The sequence below is a fragment of the Panthera leo genome, chromosome B3 (assembly GCF_018350215.1).
Source record: "Panthera leo isolate Ple1 chromosome B3, P.leo_Ple1_pat1.1, whole genome shotgun sequence".
Taxonomy (NCBI): Eukaryota; Metazoa; Chordata; class Mammalia; order Carnivora; family Felidae; genus Panthera; species Panthera leo.
The window spans coordinates 55,016,798-55,035,710 of NC_056684.1; the positions used below are offsets into that span (position 1 = coordinate 55,016,798).

The 18,913-nt window shown below is 42.9% G+C and overlaps 1 protein-coding gene across 1 annotated transcript in view; it reads left to right on the forward strand.

Annotated features, from left to right (window-relative positions):
* The first annotated feature begins 3,366 nt into the window (after positions 1 to 3,366).
* FBN1 (fibrillin 1) overlaps positions 3,367 to 18,913 on the forward strand; it is a 232,824-nt gene continuing 217,277 nt past the window's right edge. Inside the window, exon 1 of the mRNA XM_042942113.1 lies at positions 3,367 to 3,530. Within this exon, the coding sequence (XP_042798047.1) occupies positions 3,367 to 3,530 (164 nt within the window). The remainder of the gene's footprint in view (positions 3,531 to 18,913) is intronic.

Consider the following 18,913-nt stretch of genomic DNA (forward strand, 5'->3'; position numbering starts at 1 on the left):
CCTCTCTCTCTGCCCCTCCTCTACTCTTCTTTCTCTCTCTTTCAAAAATAAACATCTCTCTCTCTCTCAATCAATAAACATTAAAATTTTTTTTTAAAGAAGGGCAAAGGCAAGAAGCAAGCTTTAATGTAAATCTCTCCCTCAGAGGTGAAACTCTGGAAGGCATTTTGGGGTTGAGTTAGGAGTACATAATAGAAATGTTCAGAAATGTTGGAAAGGAGCCTGCAGGGCACCAGGGTTTTCTCTTTGTTTTGTGGGCAAAAGCCTTAGAAAAGCCTGTGTTCAGTTGCTGCTGTACAACATGTCACTAAGCGGGAGATTGTAAGAGAGATTACAGTGTCTCACATGTTGCTGGAGTGCAGGGAAAGCAGGCAGAGTTTCCAGATTCTCCAGAGGGTGCAAAACAGTTCAGATCATTGTGGGCCCTTCCTGGATCTCCAACAGCCCTGCTTCTCTGAGCCATGGTTCCTCTGCACAGATGCTTTTTCCAGTCTGAAAAACTCCCCTACCTTTCCCTACCTAGGGAGCTTTTAAAAAATGCCCACGTTAAGTCTCCATTCTCGGCTATTTAGGCAGAACCTCCTGGGGCTGGGTCATGGTGTCAGATTTATTTTAAGGTCTCAGGTCATTCTACTGTATAGCCAGGGTTGAGAGCTACTACCGTAAGTCGAGTTATGTGTTTCAACTTAACCTCATTTCCTCAGGAAAGCTTTCCCTGTTCAGTCTCAACCTAGGTGAAGTACCTCTGTTATATATCCTCCAAGCAAGCATCCAGTATTTCTTCCTCATTGCATTTAACAATTGGGTCATTATTTTTTCAAGCTAAGTTTCCCTGTAGACTCTGCTTTGTGAGGGAAAACGAAACAAAACAAACATTCTGCCTTGCTCACCAAGAAGCCAGGTTCAATCATGCACCAATTGGTACATAGCTGGTGCTCAGTAAATACATCTTGGATGAATGATCTCCTCTACTCAATCAAGGATGTGTGACCAAGCCTCCAACTCATAATCTAAGAGAAGTTTTACAGGTGAGACTTTAAAGTAGACCACATACTTCTAGGACTATGACTTCAAATGGACTCATATTTTTGACAGTTTCACTGTTTTCATCTTTAAGTACACTTGCCATCGCCATTATAATTCTGCGTGGTCAACATTATTATTTCCATCTTACAATCGGAAAGTAAATAACTTGCCCAGGTCCTTGTACCCTATTATCTAGGCACAAACAGTTGCGAATAAGGAAAGCCCCCTTCGACAAGGTTCCTGTTTGTGTTGAGTTCTTTTTATTCTGGCTTGACAGCTGTGGCTGCTACACGGGGATTTTCTGGGGTCTCTAGTTCCAGCCGCCAGGGCCCACGGTGCGATTTCCTGCCTTCCGAAACCTTTATAATGTACAGGGAACACTGGGCCTTATCTATATAAGGATGCTGTAAATACTGTATTCTCCAAAGTCACTGTGCCTTGCTCGTCCTGGAAAGGCAGCCGTGTGTGTGTGTGTGTGTGTGTGTGTGTGTGTGTGTGTGTGTGTTTGGGGAGGTGAGCTAGGATTGTCTAGGAGAAGCCCAATCTTAGCTGTGGGCTGGGCAGGAGGACCATTGCTTTACCACCCCCATCCCAAATCTCAGCTTGCAACATTCACAGGCCTCGGAATCAGAGGACTCGCACTCAGACACTTGGAGCATCTTGGATTCATCCTGCGTGCCTTGAAGTGAGCCTCAGAAGAGCTGCCTCGAGTGGGCTCTCGACGTCCAGGGGGCATGTGCCAGCGGCGGCGAAACCTTCCACGCCCGCACACCAGCCCCTGCAGCTCCCTGTGCCGCGGCCCCGCGACGCGCCCTGCCCCAGCCTCCCGGACTCGGGTCTCCGCTGCGCGCCCGGCCAGAGAGGAGCAGTGAGGCGGCGCCGGGGAGGCGCGGGCAGCCAGGACGCGTCTCCTCTCGCGCCGGGGTCGCCGGGGCCTCCGGTGCCGCCGTCTCCAACGCGCGTTCTTGGTGCAGGTGGCACAGCTTTCCGCGCCGGCCGGGCTTCCCAGATCACGGGAGAGGCTAATCTCGGGTCTAGACCTCCCAGCGGCAGAGAGGGCTAAACCGCTACTCCACTTCTTGCCATCCCCCCAGCTCCTCACCCCAAAACGAAAAATCCCAGGCCGGGCAGAACCTGATCACCTCTGTCTCCTCCCAGCTGCGCTAATCCTGCGAGCGAGCGAGGCCCCCGCGCCGAGGCGGTGGCTGGCAAAGGGGAGTGGAAAGGGAGGATGGATGGGGCCGAGGGGTGGGGTGGCGATGAGGGGGATGTAGGAGGGGGTGTCATTTTCTTTTTCTTTCTTTTTTTTAAAAAAGTATTTCTCTCGCGAGAAACCGCTGCGCAGACGATACTTGAAGAGGTGGGGAAAGGAGGGGGCCGCGGGAGCCGCGGCAGAGACTGTGGGTGCCACAGGCGGACAGGCGGCCACAGCTGGGACAGCTGCGGGCGGAGCGGGGCAGCGGCTGCCGCGGGCAGGACCGAGGAACAGCCGCCGCCGCCTCAGGAGCCGGAGCCGCCGCTTCTCCAGTGGGTGCAGCCAGGGTCCCGACAGGGGTCGGGCGGCCACCGGGGGCTGGAGCTGCAGCCACGGAGGCTTTTGCGTTTGCGCCGCGCCGAGGGCAGGGACAGGGACTGGGTGAGGGGCTGTCCCGGAACGTCCACAGCTGGCGCCGGCCCTCCCCTGCCTGACAGCTTCCTGGCCCGGGGCTCCCGGTGCCGGGCTCCGCGTCAGATGCTCGGGGGGCGGTGGCAGCGCCCGGAGCCGGCCGGGGACGGCGCGGCGGGTTTCCAGCCCCGCGGCTTGGCGGAGAGGGCAGTCAGGGAAGTTGGGGCGTTCAAGCGCGCATCGCGCGCCTTTCGTGCCATTAAAAAAAAATAAACCCAGCGAGCCGGCTCCGGGGTTTCGAACCGCTCGGGACATGGGTGCTTTGAGGCGCGCTTTTCAGGCGGCGTCCGGGAGGCCGAGAGGCTGGCTGGAGCCGCGGCCGGCGGGGGCCTGGGCTTGTCGGCCAGCTGTGGACCAAACGGTCTTCACTTACCCAAAGTAACTGCGCCACGCTCAGGCGGCGCGCGGGCTGGGCTCGGGAATGGGGACCCCAAGGCTTCAGCATCCCGATGCCCTGAACGTCTCCCCCGCCTCGGCGATTTGTCTGTTGCAGCTGGCAGGGGCCGCCTGAAGTGGGAGCAGCGCCTGGAGAAGGCGGGAGGAGCCCGGCCCGGGGGACGGGCGGCGGGAGAGCGGGACCCCGGCGGCGCGGCGCGCTTTAGGGCGCAGCGGCGGCCGCGGATCGAGCCCGGGGCGCGGCGAGAGGCTGCGGGAGCCGGCGGCCGCGCGGCATCATGCGGCGAGGAGGGCTGCTGGAGGTCGTCCTGGGATTTACCGTGCTCTTAGCGTCCTACACGAGCCATGGGGCCGACGCCAATTTGGAGGCTGGGAACGTGAAGGAAACCAGAGCCAGCCGGGCCAAGAGAAGAGGCGGCGGAGGACACGACGCGCTTAAAGGGTAATGGAACGGGCCAGCTCCTTTGGCGTGGGTCTCCCCTCCCTCTTCTCCCGAGTATCACGATCCAGAGGGAACGGACAGGGCCGATTCTTGACACCGGAAAGATCCTTGAGAAGATCTCCTGGGGCTACCTTAGAAGTGCAGGGGGTGTCCGGCCCTCGCCCAGTTCGAGGCTAAACCGCTTTGCTGCAACGCTTTAAAGATTGCTGCCCCAGAGGAGATGTCATGGTGAAAAGGAATCTTGGGCCATTGTCGAGGCCGATTTTTGGAGGCGAGAAGGGTTTTTTGAGGAAGAAGGGGAGGAGCTGCCACTGAGAGGCGAGGAGAAGCCCATTCCTTTCCCTTCAGGCCAATTCCGGTTGTGTTCAGGGCAGAGTGCTTGCCTCGTGGGCACCTTTGCAGATGCTCTTTTGGTGAGGGGGTAAGGAGGGGAAGGGATTCTAATGACAGGCAGAGAAGACACAGTCAATGGTTGGCTCTCCACCGAGTTATGCTTATGAAAATTACGGACTGAATTTTCTGGTTGATACTGCCTTTGTGATGTCTGCACTGGAAGCAGAGCAGGGCAACTTTTTGAGAACTTGGGTTCTTTTGGGTTCTCACGGGCTCTTCATTTCATTGGGGGCAGTCATGCTTATGTGGACGGCCTTAAACGGGTGTTTTTAACCGGTGATGTATGTGTGATGTACATGGAATTGAGCATTTCCCAGGCTTCCTAAAGTCCCTATTACAGGAAATGTTTCAGCAGGAAGTATTTACACTAGGCAGGTTGATGGTATAAGGACTGTCAGTTCCCTGAATTGAAGAAGGGTGGGAATATATTTCCCTTAAAATTGTTCAGATTGAACGAAAAATCTGTCCTTATGAGATTGTTTAAATTCAAGCCCCCGTAGAAGTAGTAGGATAAACTGTAAATTTTATCTCCTTGGAGGAGTCTGTGAAATGACCCCAGACAGTATGCACATACAGAGGTTCTTTTGATTCTCATTGTTGCTTCTTTTTGAGTAACTCTGTAGCTTGATTATATGATCCCGAGTCATCAGGTGATGGTGTCCAATCTGATATGCGGCTGAACGTTTCCTTTATTCCTTTTTGTTATGGGATATTTTAATGAGATATATGTAATAAAATTTGTGTTTGTATGGCCTAGGTGGAGGAAGGAAAAAATGCAGTAAACTGAATGGACCAGTTTTTGAGTCTTGGTCTAGACCAGGGACAAGGTGATTGCCAGGGCCAAGCGCTTCGGCTGCGGTAAAATATGCACGATTTTCTGGCCCCGGGAAATAGTTATGATTAATTTAGTTCCATCTTGGCCTTTGTGGAAAATAAATCCAGGTTTCCAACAGTGCAGGAAAGGAAATTTGCTTATCATGTTAAGCCTGATTCTGATTAGACAGCAGACATGCGTTGCTGTGCAAGGCCCATGGCAAGTTCAACACATGGACTAAAACTCTGATTTTCATACGTTCTCAAAAGGACCTGATTTAGTCTAGTATTTTTCCTTAAAAAAAAAAATCTCTGCTATATATATTATCATAATAGCTCAGCTCAATGGCATTGCTCCTATAGGAAGAAAGGAAGTGGGGTTTAAATTTGTGGATGAAAGTCTGCAGGGAGACATCAGGCCCAGCCAGACATTTGTCTCATCTCTGTGCTAACACCAACCAGCCTGTTTCCTTGGGAGGCACAAACCCAATGTGAAAACAGAAACTGAGCTTTACTTTGTTGCTTAACAGAATGTCCATAGATTTGCTCATACCACCACTTATTTCTCTTGGGTTTTCCTTTTTTTTTTTTTTTTTTTTTTTTTTAACGATTACAGGGCAACACCTCTCTGTGTCCTTCATAGTATTTGGTTACTAACATAGATGTTACTCTATTGCGAGCTATTCATAGAGCCTTCCTAAAAACGTGTTATTAATAGAACAGTGATTATGAGTGTGCCTCATTCTCATGTTATCTATAAGACTTTACATAAAGATTTGAAAAATAATTATAGTTAACATTTGCTGTGTAATATATCATATACTAATATAAAGGTTTTTATTTTTAGGCTTCTCATGTTATCTATAAGGTTTTATAGGTATATGTAGATATATAGATATAGATATATGGGGAGGTAAAAAAGTAATAATTTAAAAGGATATACAGTTAAAAGTCTTTCCTTCTTACCTCTCAGACACCATTTTTGTAAAACTATTATAGGCATATGTATGCATATTGAGATATATATTTGTATACACGTACATACATATACGTATATGTATACTGCGTATCCTATTTAATACATGCAATATACTGTACATACTGTTCTGAACCTTGCTCACTTCTATATATCTTTAGTGCCTCCATCTGTTAATTCATATGGATCTACCTTGTGCATTCTCTTGGTGCAAAGAATACCATACATGGCTGGAACAGTTCCCTAATGATGGCTCTCTGGATTATATTATTCTTTTTTTTTTGCTATTTCCAAATTCTCCTACATGCCTATATGTGTACATGTGTAAATTTATATGTGGTATAAGTTAATAAAAGTAGAACTTCTGGAGAAAAGGTTTTCCCGTAGATTTTAAATAAGTACCAATTCTGCTTTTAAATTTGAATAGCATTTAAAAGGTATTTTCTCTGCTTATGGCTCTTAGTCTCCCATGAATAAGTCTTTTAACCATGCCCTGCTGTATAAATCATCAGGAAAAGCATTTGTGGGTAACGTTTTTCCAGTTATTGCTTAAAATTTCTATTTTTTGCTAGTTAAAATATTGCCAGCTTCAAAACTAACCTCTTTGACTGCAGTAAAACCTGTTGACCATTTTGATGGAAATGCACAATTTCTGAAGTGAAAGTGATTTGTAACCCCAAGTCTGCCTGATGCCCAGCTGGTGGCAGCAACTTTCAGCACCTCACTAATATTTCCTCTGGTTAAAATGTGCTTTAAACTCACCAGTGTCCACTGTGCACTCATCTCGTCTCTTCCACCAGTACCTCCTTGTCTTTCTTGGATGTGACAGGTGACTACGGAATTTGCCTTGGTCATCTTCTTGGGATATGTATCCCTTTCCTGTTCGCACCCCGCCTCACAGACTGGGGATGTGCCTAACTTTTCCCCCTCAGAGACTGTAGTTCTAGCTTGTCTTCTTCTCTTCCATCCTCTTGCAGGTGTTTTGTGTGTGTGTGTGTGTGTGTGTGTGTGTGTGTGTGTGTGTGTGTGTGTTTTCCCCTTCCCACTGGGCAACAGAAGTTGTTCCACAGTGGAAATTTAAGCATCCTCAAGTTTCTTCCCAGCTTTCGCTGTGTTTTCTTAGACGAAATTGCCAATTTCTGTTTTTACAGGAAATCCTTTTTTTATGGAATGAGTGTGGTCCCCATTCACTCTGCAAAAATCGCATTTTTCTCTATTTTGAAAGGAGAATTTTGGAAGCTTCAAAAATGTTTTCAAATAATACATGTATAGTAGTTTTCCTTTGACTGGGGCACTGCTTAACATGTGTGAAGCGACTTTATGAGAAACAATAAAATCCTAGATTTATTGTTCGAATTTCAGTTCACAAGAATGTTTCTCAGCTGAATTCTTAACTTCTGTGATTAGGCCAAATGTGTGGGAGACTATTTGATTTAAAAAAACACATAGCTCTACTTGAATAGCAGTAGTTAGGAACCATTTATCCTAATAAATAAACATTTATGTTACATATAATGCATATATATTATATATAATATATTATCATATTTATAGATTTATATTATAATATATTGTATTATAATATATATTATTATGTTATGTGTTATATATAATAAATATTATTAATATTACCTTTTGCTTTAGCTCTGAAATAGGGAAATATTGCAGTTTCCTGTCAAAGGGGAAAAAAGTCTTTAGAGTGAAACCCATTTTTCCCAAATCTGATAAGACAGATTGAGAATTTCTATCCTTGTTGCCTGGTTTATAAGTGTATGACACTGGATGTATTTCACATAATTTGTCCCCTATTGCGTACTTTTTTTGTCTTTGTTTGTTTATTTTTTCCAGAGGTCTTGTTACCAGAAAAATCCACACGGGACAGTTGGTACACAGGGTAGATTATGTGCTGGCAAACGCCAAGGGATTAATTACACTGAAGTCTGTTATGCAAATAAAGAACTTTAACAGGGGACACAAAGTTCTGTAGACTTTATAAAGTCCATTTACTTTACAAAGAGGACTTTAAGACTTCATCTGAAGTCAGGTAGGCTAATAATATGGGGAAAAGACTCCTGCAGTGGTATGGTTTGTCTTTGTATTTATTGAAAAGGTTAAGCTAAAATATTGCAATACCTTTAAAAAAAAGATATTTTTAAATAGAAGTTTTTAGCAACTCCACATTTTAAATTAGAAGATGGACACAAAATACTGATTTACGTTATGACTCATTTTGTAGCATTTAAGACATAGAGGTTGTTTACAAAAACGCGTAAGTTGTTGGTATTGCATGTTAACTAAAACATATATCAGTCTACCGTGAGATGAGGTCGAGGCTGATGGAAAAGGAAGTGCAGACATCCCTCCAAGCTTATTAGGAATTCTAAAGATCATTGAAATATTCCTTTGTTGTCTTGTGTGGCTGATGATTAAAAAGATTATATTATTAGGCCAATGACGCTTATCAAGCAAAATACTGAACAGATTATTAGGGTATTTACCCAGACTTTGTTTGCTTTTCCCTTCAATAAAACAAACAACCAATTTGTGAAGTTTAACCTTTGTTTTGATATGAATATAAGATTTCAAATATTTTTTGGAAATAGAAGGAAACTATATTAACAATTTCTTTGCATCTAGAAACCAATCCCACAAATGGGCCCTACTGATGCAACTTAGAATTTTTTTCCATGAAATTTTTTTTAAGAAGGCTGAAATCAGGCCGGAGTTATATGGCAGCCGTTGTTAAGCTTCATTTTCCCATCAGATTATAAAATCATCAAAGGCAGGACTCCTATCATAAGATTTTAACACTAACTGATCATTAGATGGGATTTCAAAGAGTTCATTAATTCAGGAAGCCTTGATTGAAGGCCAGCCTGAATTTAGCTCTGTGGAATGCAGAGACATCCAGCCTGTAGCCTGCAGGAGCTTCATATTTGGTAGGAAAATTCAAATCCATTATGGGAAGGACCAGGAGTCAGTGGGAAGGTAGCAGAGGGCATGGGGTGTAGGATTAAGTAAAAACAAATAACAGCAGGACGCCTGGGTAGCTCAGTTGGTTAACCATCCAACTCTTGATTTTGGCTCAGGTCATGATCGTATGATCCATGAGATCGAGCCTCGCATCAGGCTCTGTGCTGACAGTGCGGGGCCTGCTTGGGATTCTGTCTCTCCCTCTTTCTGCCACTGCCCCCCACAAAATAAATAAATAAAAAACACCTTAAAAAAACCCAGAAATGACAACAACAATTATAGCACTAGTAGGTGACTTTTAGATGACATTTATGTCCCGGGCGCTGCTCTCAGTGTTTTCCATCTGATAACTCATTTGATGCTCACAGCATTTCTGTTGGATGGGTCCTTTTATTAGCTTTTATGGCTGTGAGAGCCGAGGCACAAAGGTTAAATTTTAAGGACAAATTCTTAATATTAAGTTTTCTTTCTCCATTAATTTTAGTTATGGTTTTGGTTTTTCATTCCACTGATCAAAAATGTAGGACTAAGTCTTTGGTAAAATTCCACTTAAAATTCCTAATATTCTTCGTGCTAGTTCACACATCCCAAGTATTGTTAATAATACGCTAAAATTTGTCAAACAAGAAACTTTCCCTAACATTTCTACAAAGACACTAATAAAACACAGAAGGAATCATAGAATGTCAGAGTTGGTGAGGTCTTTGGATGCACATATATTTTAGTATTATATTAATTTATATTAATATATTATATTATATTATATTATATTATATTATATTATACCTTGAACTTTTACTAAGGGTGGTAGGTAACCATCACAGGTACTGTCCTGCATTGCCCATGGTTCTGAATGGGACACATTCCTCATGATGTCATTCAGAATCTTTTGTTCTCATGTCCTATGTGAAAAATTTGTCAGAATAGAGTTGGAAGAGATGTTTCTCTTTTCAGTGGAAACTGTAATGCGTGTTAAGTTTTTAACCAACATGATAAATTATTTAATTTTTTATGTTTCGTTTTTTACCATGGTTGCCTTTAAGCTCAAAGCCATTAATATAATGTAATTTTTACATGAGATTGCAGTAATAATGGTAAATATTAGCAAGCTCTGGTATATCACTGAGGTTTGCACTTTACATACATTAATTCATTTAATGTATAACTTCTTTATGAGAAAGATTATACCTGCTTGCCCATTTAATAGATGAGGAGATTGAGGGATACAGAGTTTCAGTAATTCCTCTGGGGACATAAACTAGTAAGAGACAGAGTTGGGAAATCTGGCCTCACAGTCAGTGCTCTTAACCAGTGTATTTTACTGCTTCTCAATTATAATAAATCTTATACCTGGTAAGTTTATTTCTTTCTCCCATACTCTTGATACTTTCCTTTCCCCAGAATCTTCCCTATCATTGCTGTGGGAAAGACTCAACATCTAATGAAGGCAAATGCAGTCATATGCCAAGGGAAGCATCACTGTGGGAATAGGATTCATCAGAAAAGACTTCACGGTGAAAGTCGGTAGGGGTTGGCAAACAGTGACCCAAGCCCTGTTTGTGTAAATGAGATTTTATTGAAACAAAGCCATGCCCATTTGTTTATATATCATCGACGTCTGCTTTCCTGCTGCAGCTGCAGAGTGGAGTAGTTACGACAATGTGTGGCTGGCAAAACTAAATTATTTGCGACTTGGTCCTTTACAGAAAAAATTTGCCGACCTCTCATCTATGTGGTAAATAAGTGACTATCTACTAGGACTGAGAACTTCTGGAAGGCAGAGTTCTTGTTTGTTTTATTTATCACTAGGGATACTGAGGAGCTGGGTATGTGGTTAGTGTTCAATAGACAATTTTTGACTGACCAGTTTTGATTGACTGGTAAGGTAAATTACATACATTAGAGCTTGGAGGAAATAGAGGAGAGAAATAAGGAAAAAAGTTGAGTGAAAAAGCTATGAAGGGAACGTGTGAAGGGACTGAGGGACATCGAGTATAGTTGGGCAGGGATTGCATTGCACACCTTCGAGGGGAACACTTCATAGTGTAGCCTAGGAACGTAGTGCCCCCTGGATTTGTGCAGTATGCAACTGCCTGTGCTTGTCCGTAGATGGTGACACCGTCAGTAGTGGGAGAGGGACTAAAGGGCACAAAATGTTACTATCTGATTGCTGTGAAAGGTGAGGATGGTGAACTAGTATGGGATTCTAAGATGGGAGCGTGATTAGATCTTTGCTGCTCTGGTGGATGTGTGAAAGGTGTGTGGCTTAGAGGTAGGGAGGCCAGAGTCAGGGGGACTGGGAGGCTAATAGAGGGGTCAGGGTGAGAGTGATTGATGGTCTGAGCAGTGGAGGTGGGGGAAGAGAAGGCTCATGTGACGTTCGAGAAGTAGCACGAGCAGTACTTGGCCACTTGGTTGGTCAGGAGGAGAGGCAAAGGGGAGGACACACCTACGGTGCCCCCACCTCCATGCGCCTTAAAACTTACTATACATAAAAACGATATAGCACCGTTAATAAAAAACTAAAGAGAAACAAAGCATCCCTAGTTCCTCTACTATAAGGAAACAAGCTAGTTTCATTTGTGAGTGTTTTGATTTTCTTATTGCTATGTAACAAGTTACCCCAAACTTAGTGGCTTAAAACAACAACAATTTTATTATTTCTTATGATTCTGCAGGCCAGGAATTTGGACAGGGCACAGTGGGGAATCTTGTTTCTGCTTCCCACAGTGTCTGATGGGGCTGGAGTGAGCGAGATGACTTCTTCACGTATATTTCTGGTTCTGTAGACTGGAGCCTGCAGTACTGTTTACTTTGGTGTGGTTAATCTAAGGACAGAGGAGGGGAATAAAGGAAGCAAAGAGCCACTTGTCAGGCTCTGCTGGGTGCTTTCCAAGTTTTAAAGCTCTCCTCTGAGGCCTCCTGCCTGGGCCTGTCCCTGGGGATGGAGCCACTGAGTGTGTTTTTTCAAATGGAGAAACTGAGCGCCAGGTGAAGTTATCAGGCCTTGCTCAGGGTTAAGTGTCTATTGGGCCTGGATGTTGAACAATAACCTTTTGACCTCTGGTCACATGCTTTAGCCCCACGAGTTGACTACGGAGCTGACTTCAATGACTGAGGGCTAGCTGGAGGGGCTCAGATGTGTTATCTGTGTCGGCTAGGTTCCTCGGTTCTCTTCCGTATGGTCTCAGATTGTCTCCTTCTCCACGTGGCCTCTCCACATAGACTCTCCAGCAGCACAGCCACACTTTTCACAGTGTACCTCAGGATTCCAAGAGCACAAAAATGGAAGCTACTAGACTTTCTTCAAACTTCGCCTGGACTGGCATGACCTGGAAATCCATGCAAGTCACAGGCCTCATCCAGACTCAAGGGCATGGACTAATAAGCCCTACCTCTTGATGTGTGCACCAGCATGTGTCTGCAGAGGGGGGAGGAATGTGGGGAGACATCTTTGGAGACTAGCTACCACAGTAGGGATTAGGTTTTTGAGAAGGTGATCGGATGTTTTAACTCTAACTTGATCAAGTCCCATTGACTTACTTCTTCATTGGAGATACTGCATTGTATTTTGCTGCTGTAACTTCGAATGAAAAATGCTACATGAACAACGTATCTTCATGATCTGTTAGATTAATGTTAAGGACATTGTTCTTAGCTTGCCCACACTTCTGCATTTAAAGAACTCATGCAACCCAGGAATAAGATTACAGTTCCTCTTCAACTGGCAAATTTTGTTTTTTCAAATATGAGAATTAACAGACTCCTAAAGTTCCCCCCCACCTTTTCCTTTAGCTTTTAAGACAGGGACAAATTTAATGCGTGATCACTTTAATTTATTAACTTAGGTATTTTGTGTATTTTGCCTTCCTTCTGTATGAGAGTTTGCTTTCAGCTTCTGTTAGTAGCTTCCTTTTCTTATATCTGTTGGTGTAATTTGCCTCAGAAACATTTTTGGGGGAATCAGGGATTATAACTACCCAATAAAAATAGATATGCGATTGCCAATAGTTGGTATTATAGCGAACTGAACTCTGTTATTTTTGTCGTAAATGGAGTAGTCACACCGTTAATAAAATAAAATTAACATGAGGAGTACTGTCAAATTTGGATTGTAGATCTGCTGCTCTATTATATATTATCCTAGTTTTTATTTCTTGAGACTTTACCACTTTCTCAAGTGGTTTTTTTTTTGTTGTTGTTGTTGAAATTATCGCTGAGTCTATTTATTCAGCCCTTCCGAGCGGAAGGGAGAGAGGAAAATTCCCTATCTCCACCATTCCCAGCCGAAGATGTATTCCAGACGGCAAGCAGGCTCCGAGTTAGGAGAGCTGCTCCCTGAGACAAGTGATTTGGTTCAGTGTTTTGTTGAAGGGTTGTGAATTCCTAGACCATCAGTCATACTTACATTCAAATATAAGTATCCAAACACATCTAAGTCCAAATATAGTACAACCATTTTATGATGTTAGTGTTCGGAGACAGGATTTATGTGGGCCCTATGGACACATTATGTCTGCTGTTAAGTTCGTGGTTTTGAACTGAAGTATAGGAATATCTCTATTAATCAAGGGAATGTATTCCAGAGACAGGGTTTGTTTTCTTTTGTTTTTCTGTTTCTTCTCCTTTGCCTCCTTCCTCTTTTTTCTTCTTTATCATCAACAGTTTCTCCTTCTTTTCTTCATCCTCCTCCTCCTTCTTCCTTTCTTCCTCCTCCATCATCATCATCATCATCATCATCACCATCTCATCTCATCTTCCTTTTCTTCTCTTTGCAGGTAACTTCAGAAGCTGAGCTATAAATAAAATAGAGATGATAGAGATATTAAATAAGGGTTAAAACATTAAGAAAAATAAATTCCAAGTAAAATTTAAAATTTTTACTTGGCAGTCTTGGGATGTTTGAAAAGAAAAAGCAGAGATAACGATTTTTTTAGGAGAGGGAAGGAGAAGGATTAAAGGATGTGGGAGGTGACAATTGGGAGAAAATTCTAGGGTGGAGAGTGCTATCAGCCAGGGATCTGGGCTGGACAGAGCAGGTGCTGCATTCTTACAGGTATGAATGACAGCCCCCTCATTCCAGGTGACCTGTGGCCTTAACTAGCCTCCTCAGGGGACTGAGGGCTTCTGGAGGAGCTAGACCATAAAAAGAAAGACACTTGGATGTCAGAAAAGATCCCTGCAAAAACATTTAGAGCGATTCAGTGGAAAAGCAGGTTAATCCATCATGTATGATGAACTTCTGTGTATGGTGCCATGTAAAGTTTGGTGCATCCCCCTTTTCCTATGGATAATGGCTTATTGTTCACCATTTCTCCTACCCATTGGTACTAATTTATAAGATTGTATAATCAGAGTCTAACAGGTTGGTGCCTTTTATGGGTAACTTTTAAAGACTGTTCTTATTTGAAAGGTTTTTTTTTTTTTTGGCATAGTTAATTATGACTCAGATCTTCCTTTATAGTCAGACCATCTCTCTTTACAAAAATACTATAACTTAGTGTCATAGTGGGACCAGGTCTAGAAACTTACAGATGCTGAAACCAAAGCCCAGAGAAAGTTCATTAAAAAGTGCTCAAGGTACTTATTTTCTTCCCTACTTCATAGGTGTGGAAGCTGAGCCACACAGTGGCAAGAGACAATTTAAGTAGAAGTATACTGTTGGGTACAAGATTATACCTCCTCTTTGTCTTCATATCTTAGAAAGGGTGATTGGTGTCTTGAAGTCCTCACCTGTGCTTCAAATAAGCACACTTCCTGCACTATGTAGGCAAGGACATTTGCCTTGTTCTTGTTTATTTGGCCTTAGGCAGTGCCATCAGCCTCTCAGTGGTCAATCCTGATGGGAAGGTGGGCACTAGAAATTTAGCTCTTCAGTGCTACCTTGCAAGTCAACAGAAGCCTCCATACTAGGCGTGGTTGAGTAGGATGGGGCTTTCCATTGGGGTAGTGGCTAGTGAGAGCAGCCAGGTAGGGGGTGGGAGAATAAGAAGGGGGAGGCTTCTCTGGGAATCTGAAGAGCAGCACCACCTCCTACCACCAGCACCCCACTCACACTTGTAACTGGCAATTAGAATGTCAAATGTCCTGGGACAGGCCATAGCAACCTTAGGTCTGTAAGCTCTGACTCTTATCTTCTAACTTGCCTGACTCAGTTGTCTAAACTACTCATTTATACTTTAGATTATATTAAGAAACATGCCAATGAAGAAACACAAATCTTAAATTCTTGTTCTTTCTTCCGTATCATCTATCCCAATAATTTTAGAACATCTGCCTAAGCCAAGTGACAACTATTTTTGAGCGTTAACTGCATTTGAACGAGACCTAATGTTTAACTCTCAGAATGAACACCCCATCTCAAGTCTGTTGATATTATAGTCTTTCCAATGGTTCTAGGCAGAACTACATCTGGAGTATCTTTCTCTCCTCTTACTGATGGGGTTAATGTCTAAGGTGATGTGGGCAAGTGCTTTACAAGGAGGGACTTGATATGCAACATTCAAGTCGACAAATAGTTTTTAATCTATCATGGACTGCTGCTGCTTCACACCCCAGAGTTTAGGCCACTGACCTCAAGTTTGCAAATTTTATATGCCATTACCACCCTGTGAGCTCTATACTCCCTAGGGCCACATCGTTGATGTTTTAGCTGGAATCTGAGAAAGTGTCTGAACATTTCCTGAAGAGTTGGCTAGGAGTGATTTGGCAGCTCAGTCATGAAAACCCGGAGCTAGTGGCTGGGGTATACGTTATAATTACCTCACACTGTTTCCTATTTGAGCCTGGTTGTGGGTAGCTGGGTACAGTGGGATTGCTTGTGAGACTATATTTTAAAGGAGCGCGGAGTCATTTTCAATGAACGCTAATAACCATTGGCCATGTTTTTAGGGAGGAGTGGAAGTGTGGACATAGACATGCCTGGAGGCAAATCCTGGCTCCACCACCTACTAGGAAGGAACCCCAGACAAGTGGCTTGATCTATTTGACTCTCAATTTCTTCACTTGTAAAATGAGATTATAATGCTCACCTTTCTGGGTTGTTCTAACATTCAGGGAGATAATACCCTTCAAGTTCCTAGTATAGTGTTTTATGTGTTTTGCTATGGTGATGAGGATGATTATAATGCTGTTATGGAGGGGTTGGAGTCATACAAAGAGGCTGGATTTTTATGGCCAAAGCCAAAAGTTAAACAACCATTGGTATCTGGAGACCACAGTTTCAACTTTCTCATTTTGGAACCGATTACTTCAGAAGGAAAGGGGGCAAACTTGAACTTCAAACATTTTGAAAATATCCTTTTAATGGAAATTCTCTTTGCCTCTGGAGGTCTGGTTATACCTAAAGACAGTGTGCTGATAAAGTTCTGATTTTTAAATTTCCCTTACCCCCAAATTGTGTTACCGTTATTGGGAAGTAAACTTAACTGAGTGTGATCTCTTATTCATACGGCCCCCTCAACTCCTCCAGAGAAGTTTGTATTTTTTTATTGGTAGCTCTGGTGAACAGGCCTTGTCTCCTTCCTGCTGGTCATTTCTTTTGGCACCGCTCCTTTCATGTGCCCATCATTGTGGCCAAAGAAATGGGGCACTCGGGGGCCAGGCCTGAGTCATGTGGAATGGGTTCAAAGAAGTAAAGGGGTACTAGGTGGTAAACACAGTATCTGCACCCAAACTGAGAAAGCTCCCTTTCCATACACCCAGAACTCCCTCAACTCACTCTGTCATTACTGTTCCCTCTGGGTGCTTTGTGGGCAGACCATCTTACGTGATTTGGGGCCAGGCTGACTCAGATTGGCCACCTCTGAGAGGAGCCATGGCCTTTGCTGTCCAAGTGAGCGTTCCCTTCCCTTGGCTTCAGGCCCTGCAGCAACATAATGCTCATTCAGTACAAAGGATTCTTATTTGTTGTTGTTTTTCTTCTGAGTGCAATTTCTCTTGAGAAACTGAAAATCTTGTTTTTCATTTTCTTTTAATGATTTACACTTTGATTCTAATGAGAGTCGACCTTTAAGAGATATTAAACTACTAAGCATCTGGGAACGTGTAATAAAAACATACATTATTTTAATTTAGGCAATGCTTTGGTAGAGTTCCTATACCCTGCACCCTAACATACCAACCTCTGGTTAACTGATTGGCAATAAAGCCTAGGAAGTTGTGGTTGCTTCGTTTTCATTCACAGGCTGTAGAAATAAGAGCGCTTTCAATAAGGAATAGTTTAAACAGATAACAGTTATTTTTCTGTTTGTCATTAAAAATGCTCAAATTACCTAATATCTCTCATCTCTTTGGGGTAAATCACCCCGTCACCAATACAATCAAAGTTTATAAGAAAACAAAAATATAAAAACAAACAACCAACCAGGTATCTTCTCTGCTTTACTAACTTCCCAGGAAAAAAATAAACCCCAAATAACAAAATAAATTTTTCTTTCTAACCTTTTGAAAACCTTTCAGGAATCTTACAAGAATATGCAAGCCATTTTTCTTTTCTTTTCTTTCTTTCTTTCTTTCTTTCTTTCTTTCTTTCTTTCTTTCTTTCTGTCAGCAGTTCTGACTTCGTATAGAAATTTTTGAACATCTGACAGAATTCTAGACAACAGTGTCTAATTAATTTGCCCTTGGATGGATTCCCTCTGCTCGTTTGCATTTGGGCCCTTTCTTGGAAATAGGTTGTTAAACACACATTCTCACATACTGAGGAGTCAGAAAACATACCAGGGTTCCTTGCTAAATGATTTCCTCCTTCTCTTTCATATTTCACATGACTATAAGAATTCTTCCACTTGTGAACAGAGCGCCAAAATTCAGTCCGTTTATGGATGGACCTGATACAAATCAATCCCTTTTCCTTCAAACTCATCTTTTGTTAACTGATGGGTTTATGTTGGTCATAAGGAAAGACAAGGGATCCTTATGAAAATGGATCATGTCAAAAAGTAGTTGTAATGCCTAAGGAAACCCATCCCCTGGGCTAACATGCTTAGTTGTTTGCAAGAGTGTGTTTAAGTCCTTTGTCCTTAGATTCCTCGTCTAATGAACATTAACCTTATTTGGTAGCTGCATACTTGAGATTTAGAGAAAAACTTTGGTTAGTTCTTGCCACTTGTGTAAGATGGTAAAGAGGCTGGGGTTGTACTGTTATTATTTCTAATGTTTTATTTTTTAAGTTTATTTATTTATTTTAAGAGAGACAAAGACAGCGTGAATGGGGAAGCAGCAGAGAGAAAGGGAGAGAGAGAATCCCAAGCAGGCTCTACGCTGGTAGTGCAGAGCCTGGTGCAGGGCTTGAACTCATGAAACTGTGAGATCACAACCTGAGCCGATTCCAAGAGTTGGACAATTAACCTGAGCCACCCAGGCACTCTGGACTGTTGTTATTTCTAAATGGGGATCCCCATCCCACTCAAGAATGTTGAGTTGGATAACAGATAACAGTGGGTCTTTAAGGGGCACCTGACTGTCTCAGTTAGTAGAGCACACAACTCTCGATCTTGGGGTCGTGAGTTTGAGCCCCATGTTGGGTGTAGAGATTACTTAAAAAAGTAAAACTTAAAAAAAAAAAAAAAGGAGGTCTTCAAGTGAATGAAAAAGGAAGAACGTGTATTGCCCTGGTGGCATGTAGAGAGGAAGGCTATCAGAATGAACTAGATCACATGCTGCTTCAAAGTTGTTTTTTTTACTTTTTAAGGTGGAGAATTTCAAATATATACAAAACTAGAGAGAATAATGCAATGAAACTCCAGGTTTAGCCCTTATCAGTTAATGGTCAATCTTCTTTTATCCACTTCTTTCCCCTGCCAGAGATTATTTTGAAGTAAACCCATGAAAAACCATTTAATTTGTTGTGACCATTTCAATATGTACCTCTAAAATATACGACTCTTTAAGAAGCATAAATATAGTACCACTATTACATTTAATATTAGTGGGGCACCTGGGTGGCTTAGTCGGTTGAGTGTCTGACTTCAGCTCAGGTCGTGATCTCGTGGTTCATGGGTTCGAGCCTGTGGTGAGGCTCTGTGCTGACAGCTCAGAGCCCAGAGCCTGCTTCAGATTCTGTGTCTCCCTTGCTCTCTGCCCCTCCCCCGCTCATGCTCTGTCTCTCTCTCTCTCTCTCTCTCAAAAATAAACATGAAAAAAGTTAAAAAAAATAAAATTAACATTAACTTTAAAATACCCTCAGCTATCCAGTGAGCATCACTTTCTTCTTAAAGGTTGTTGC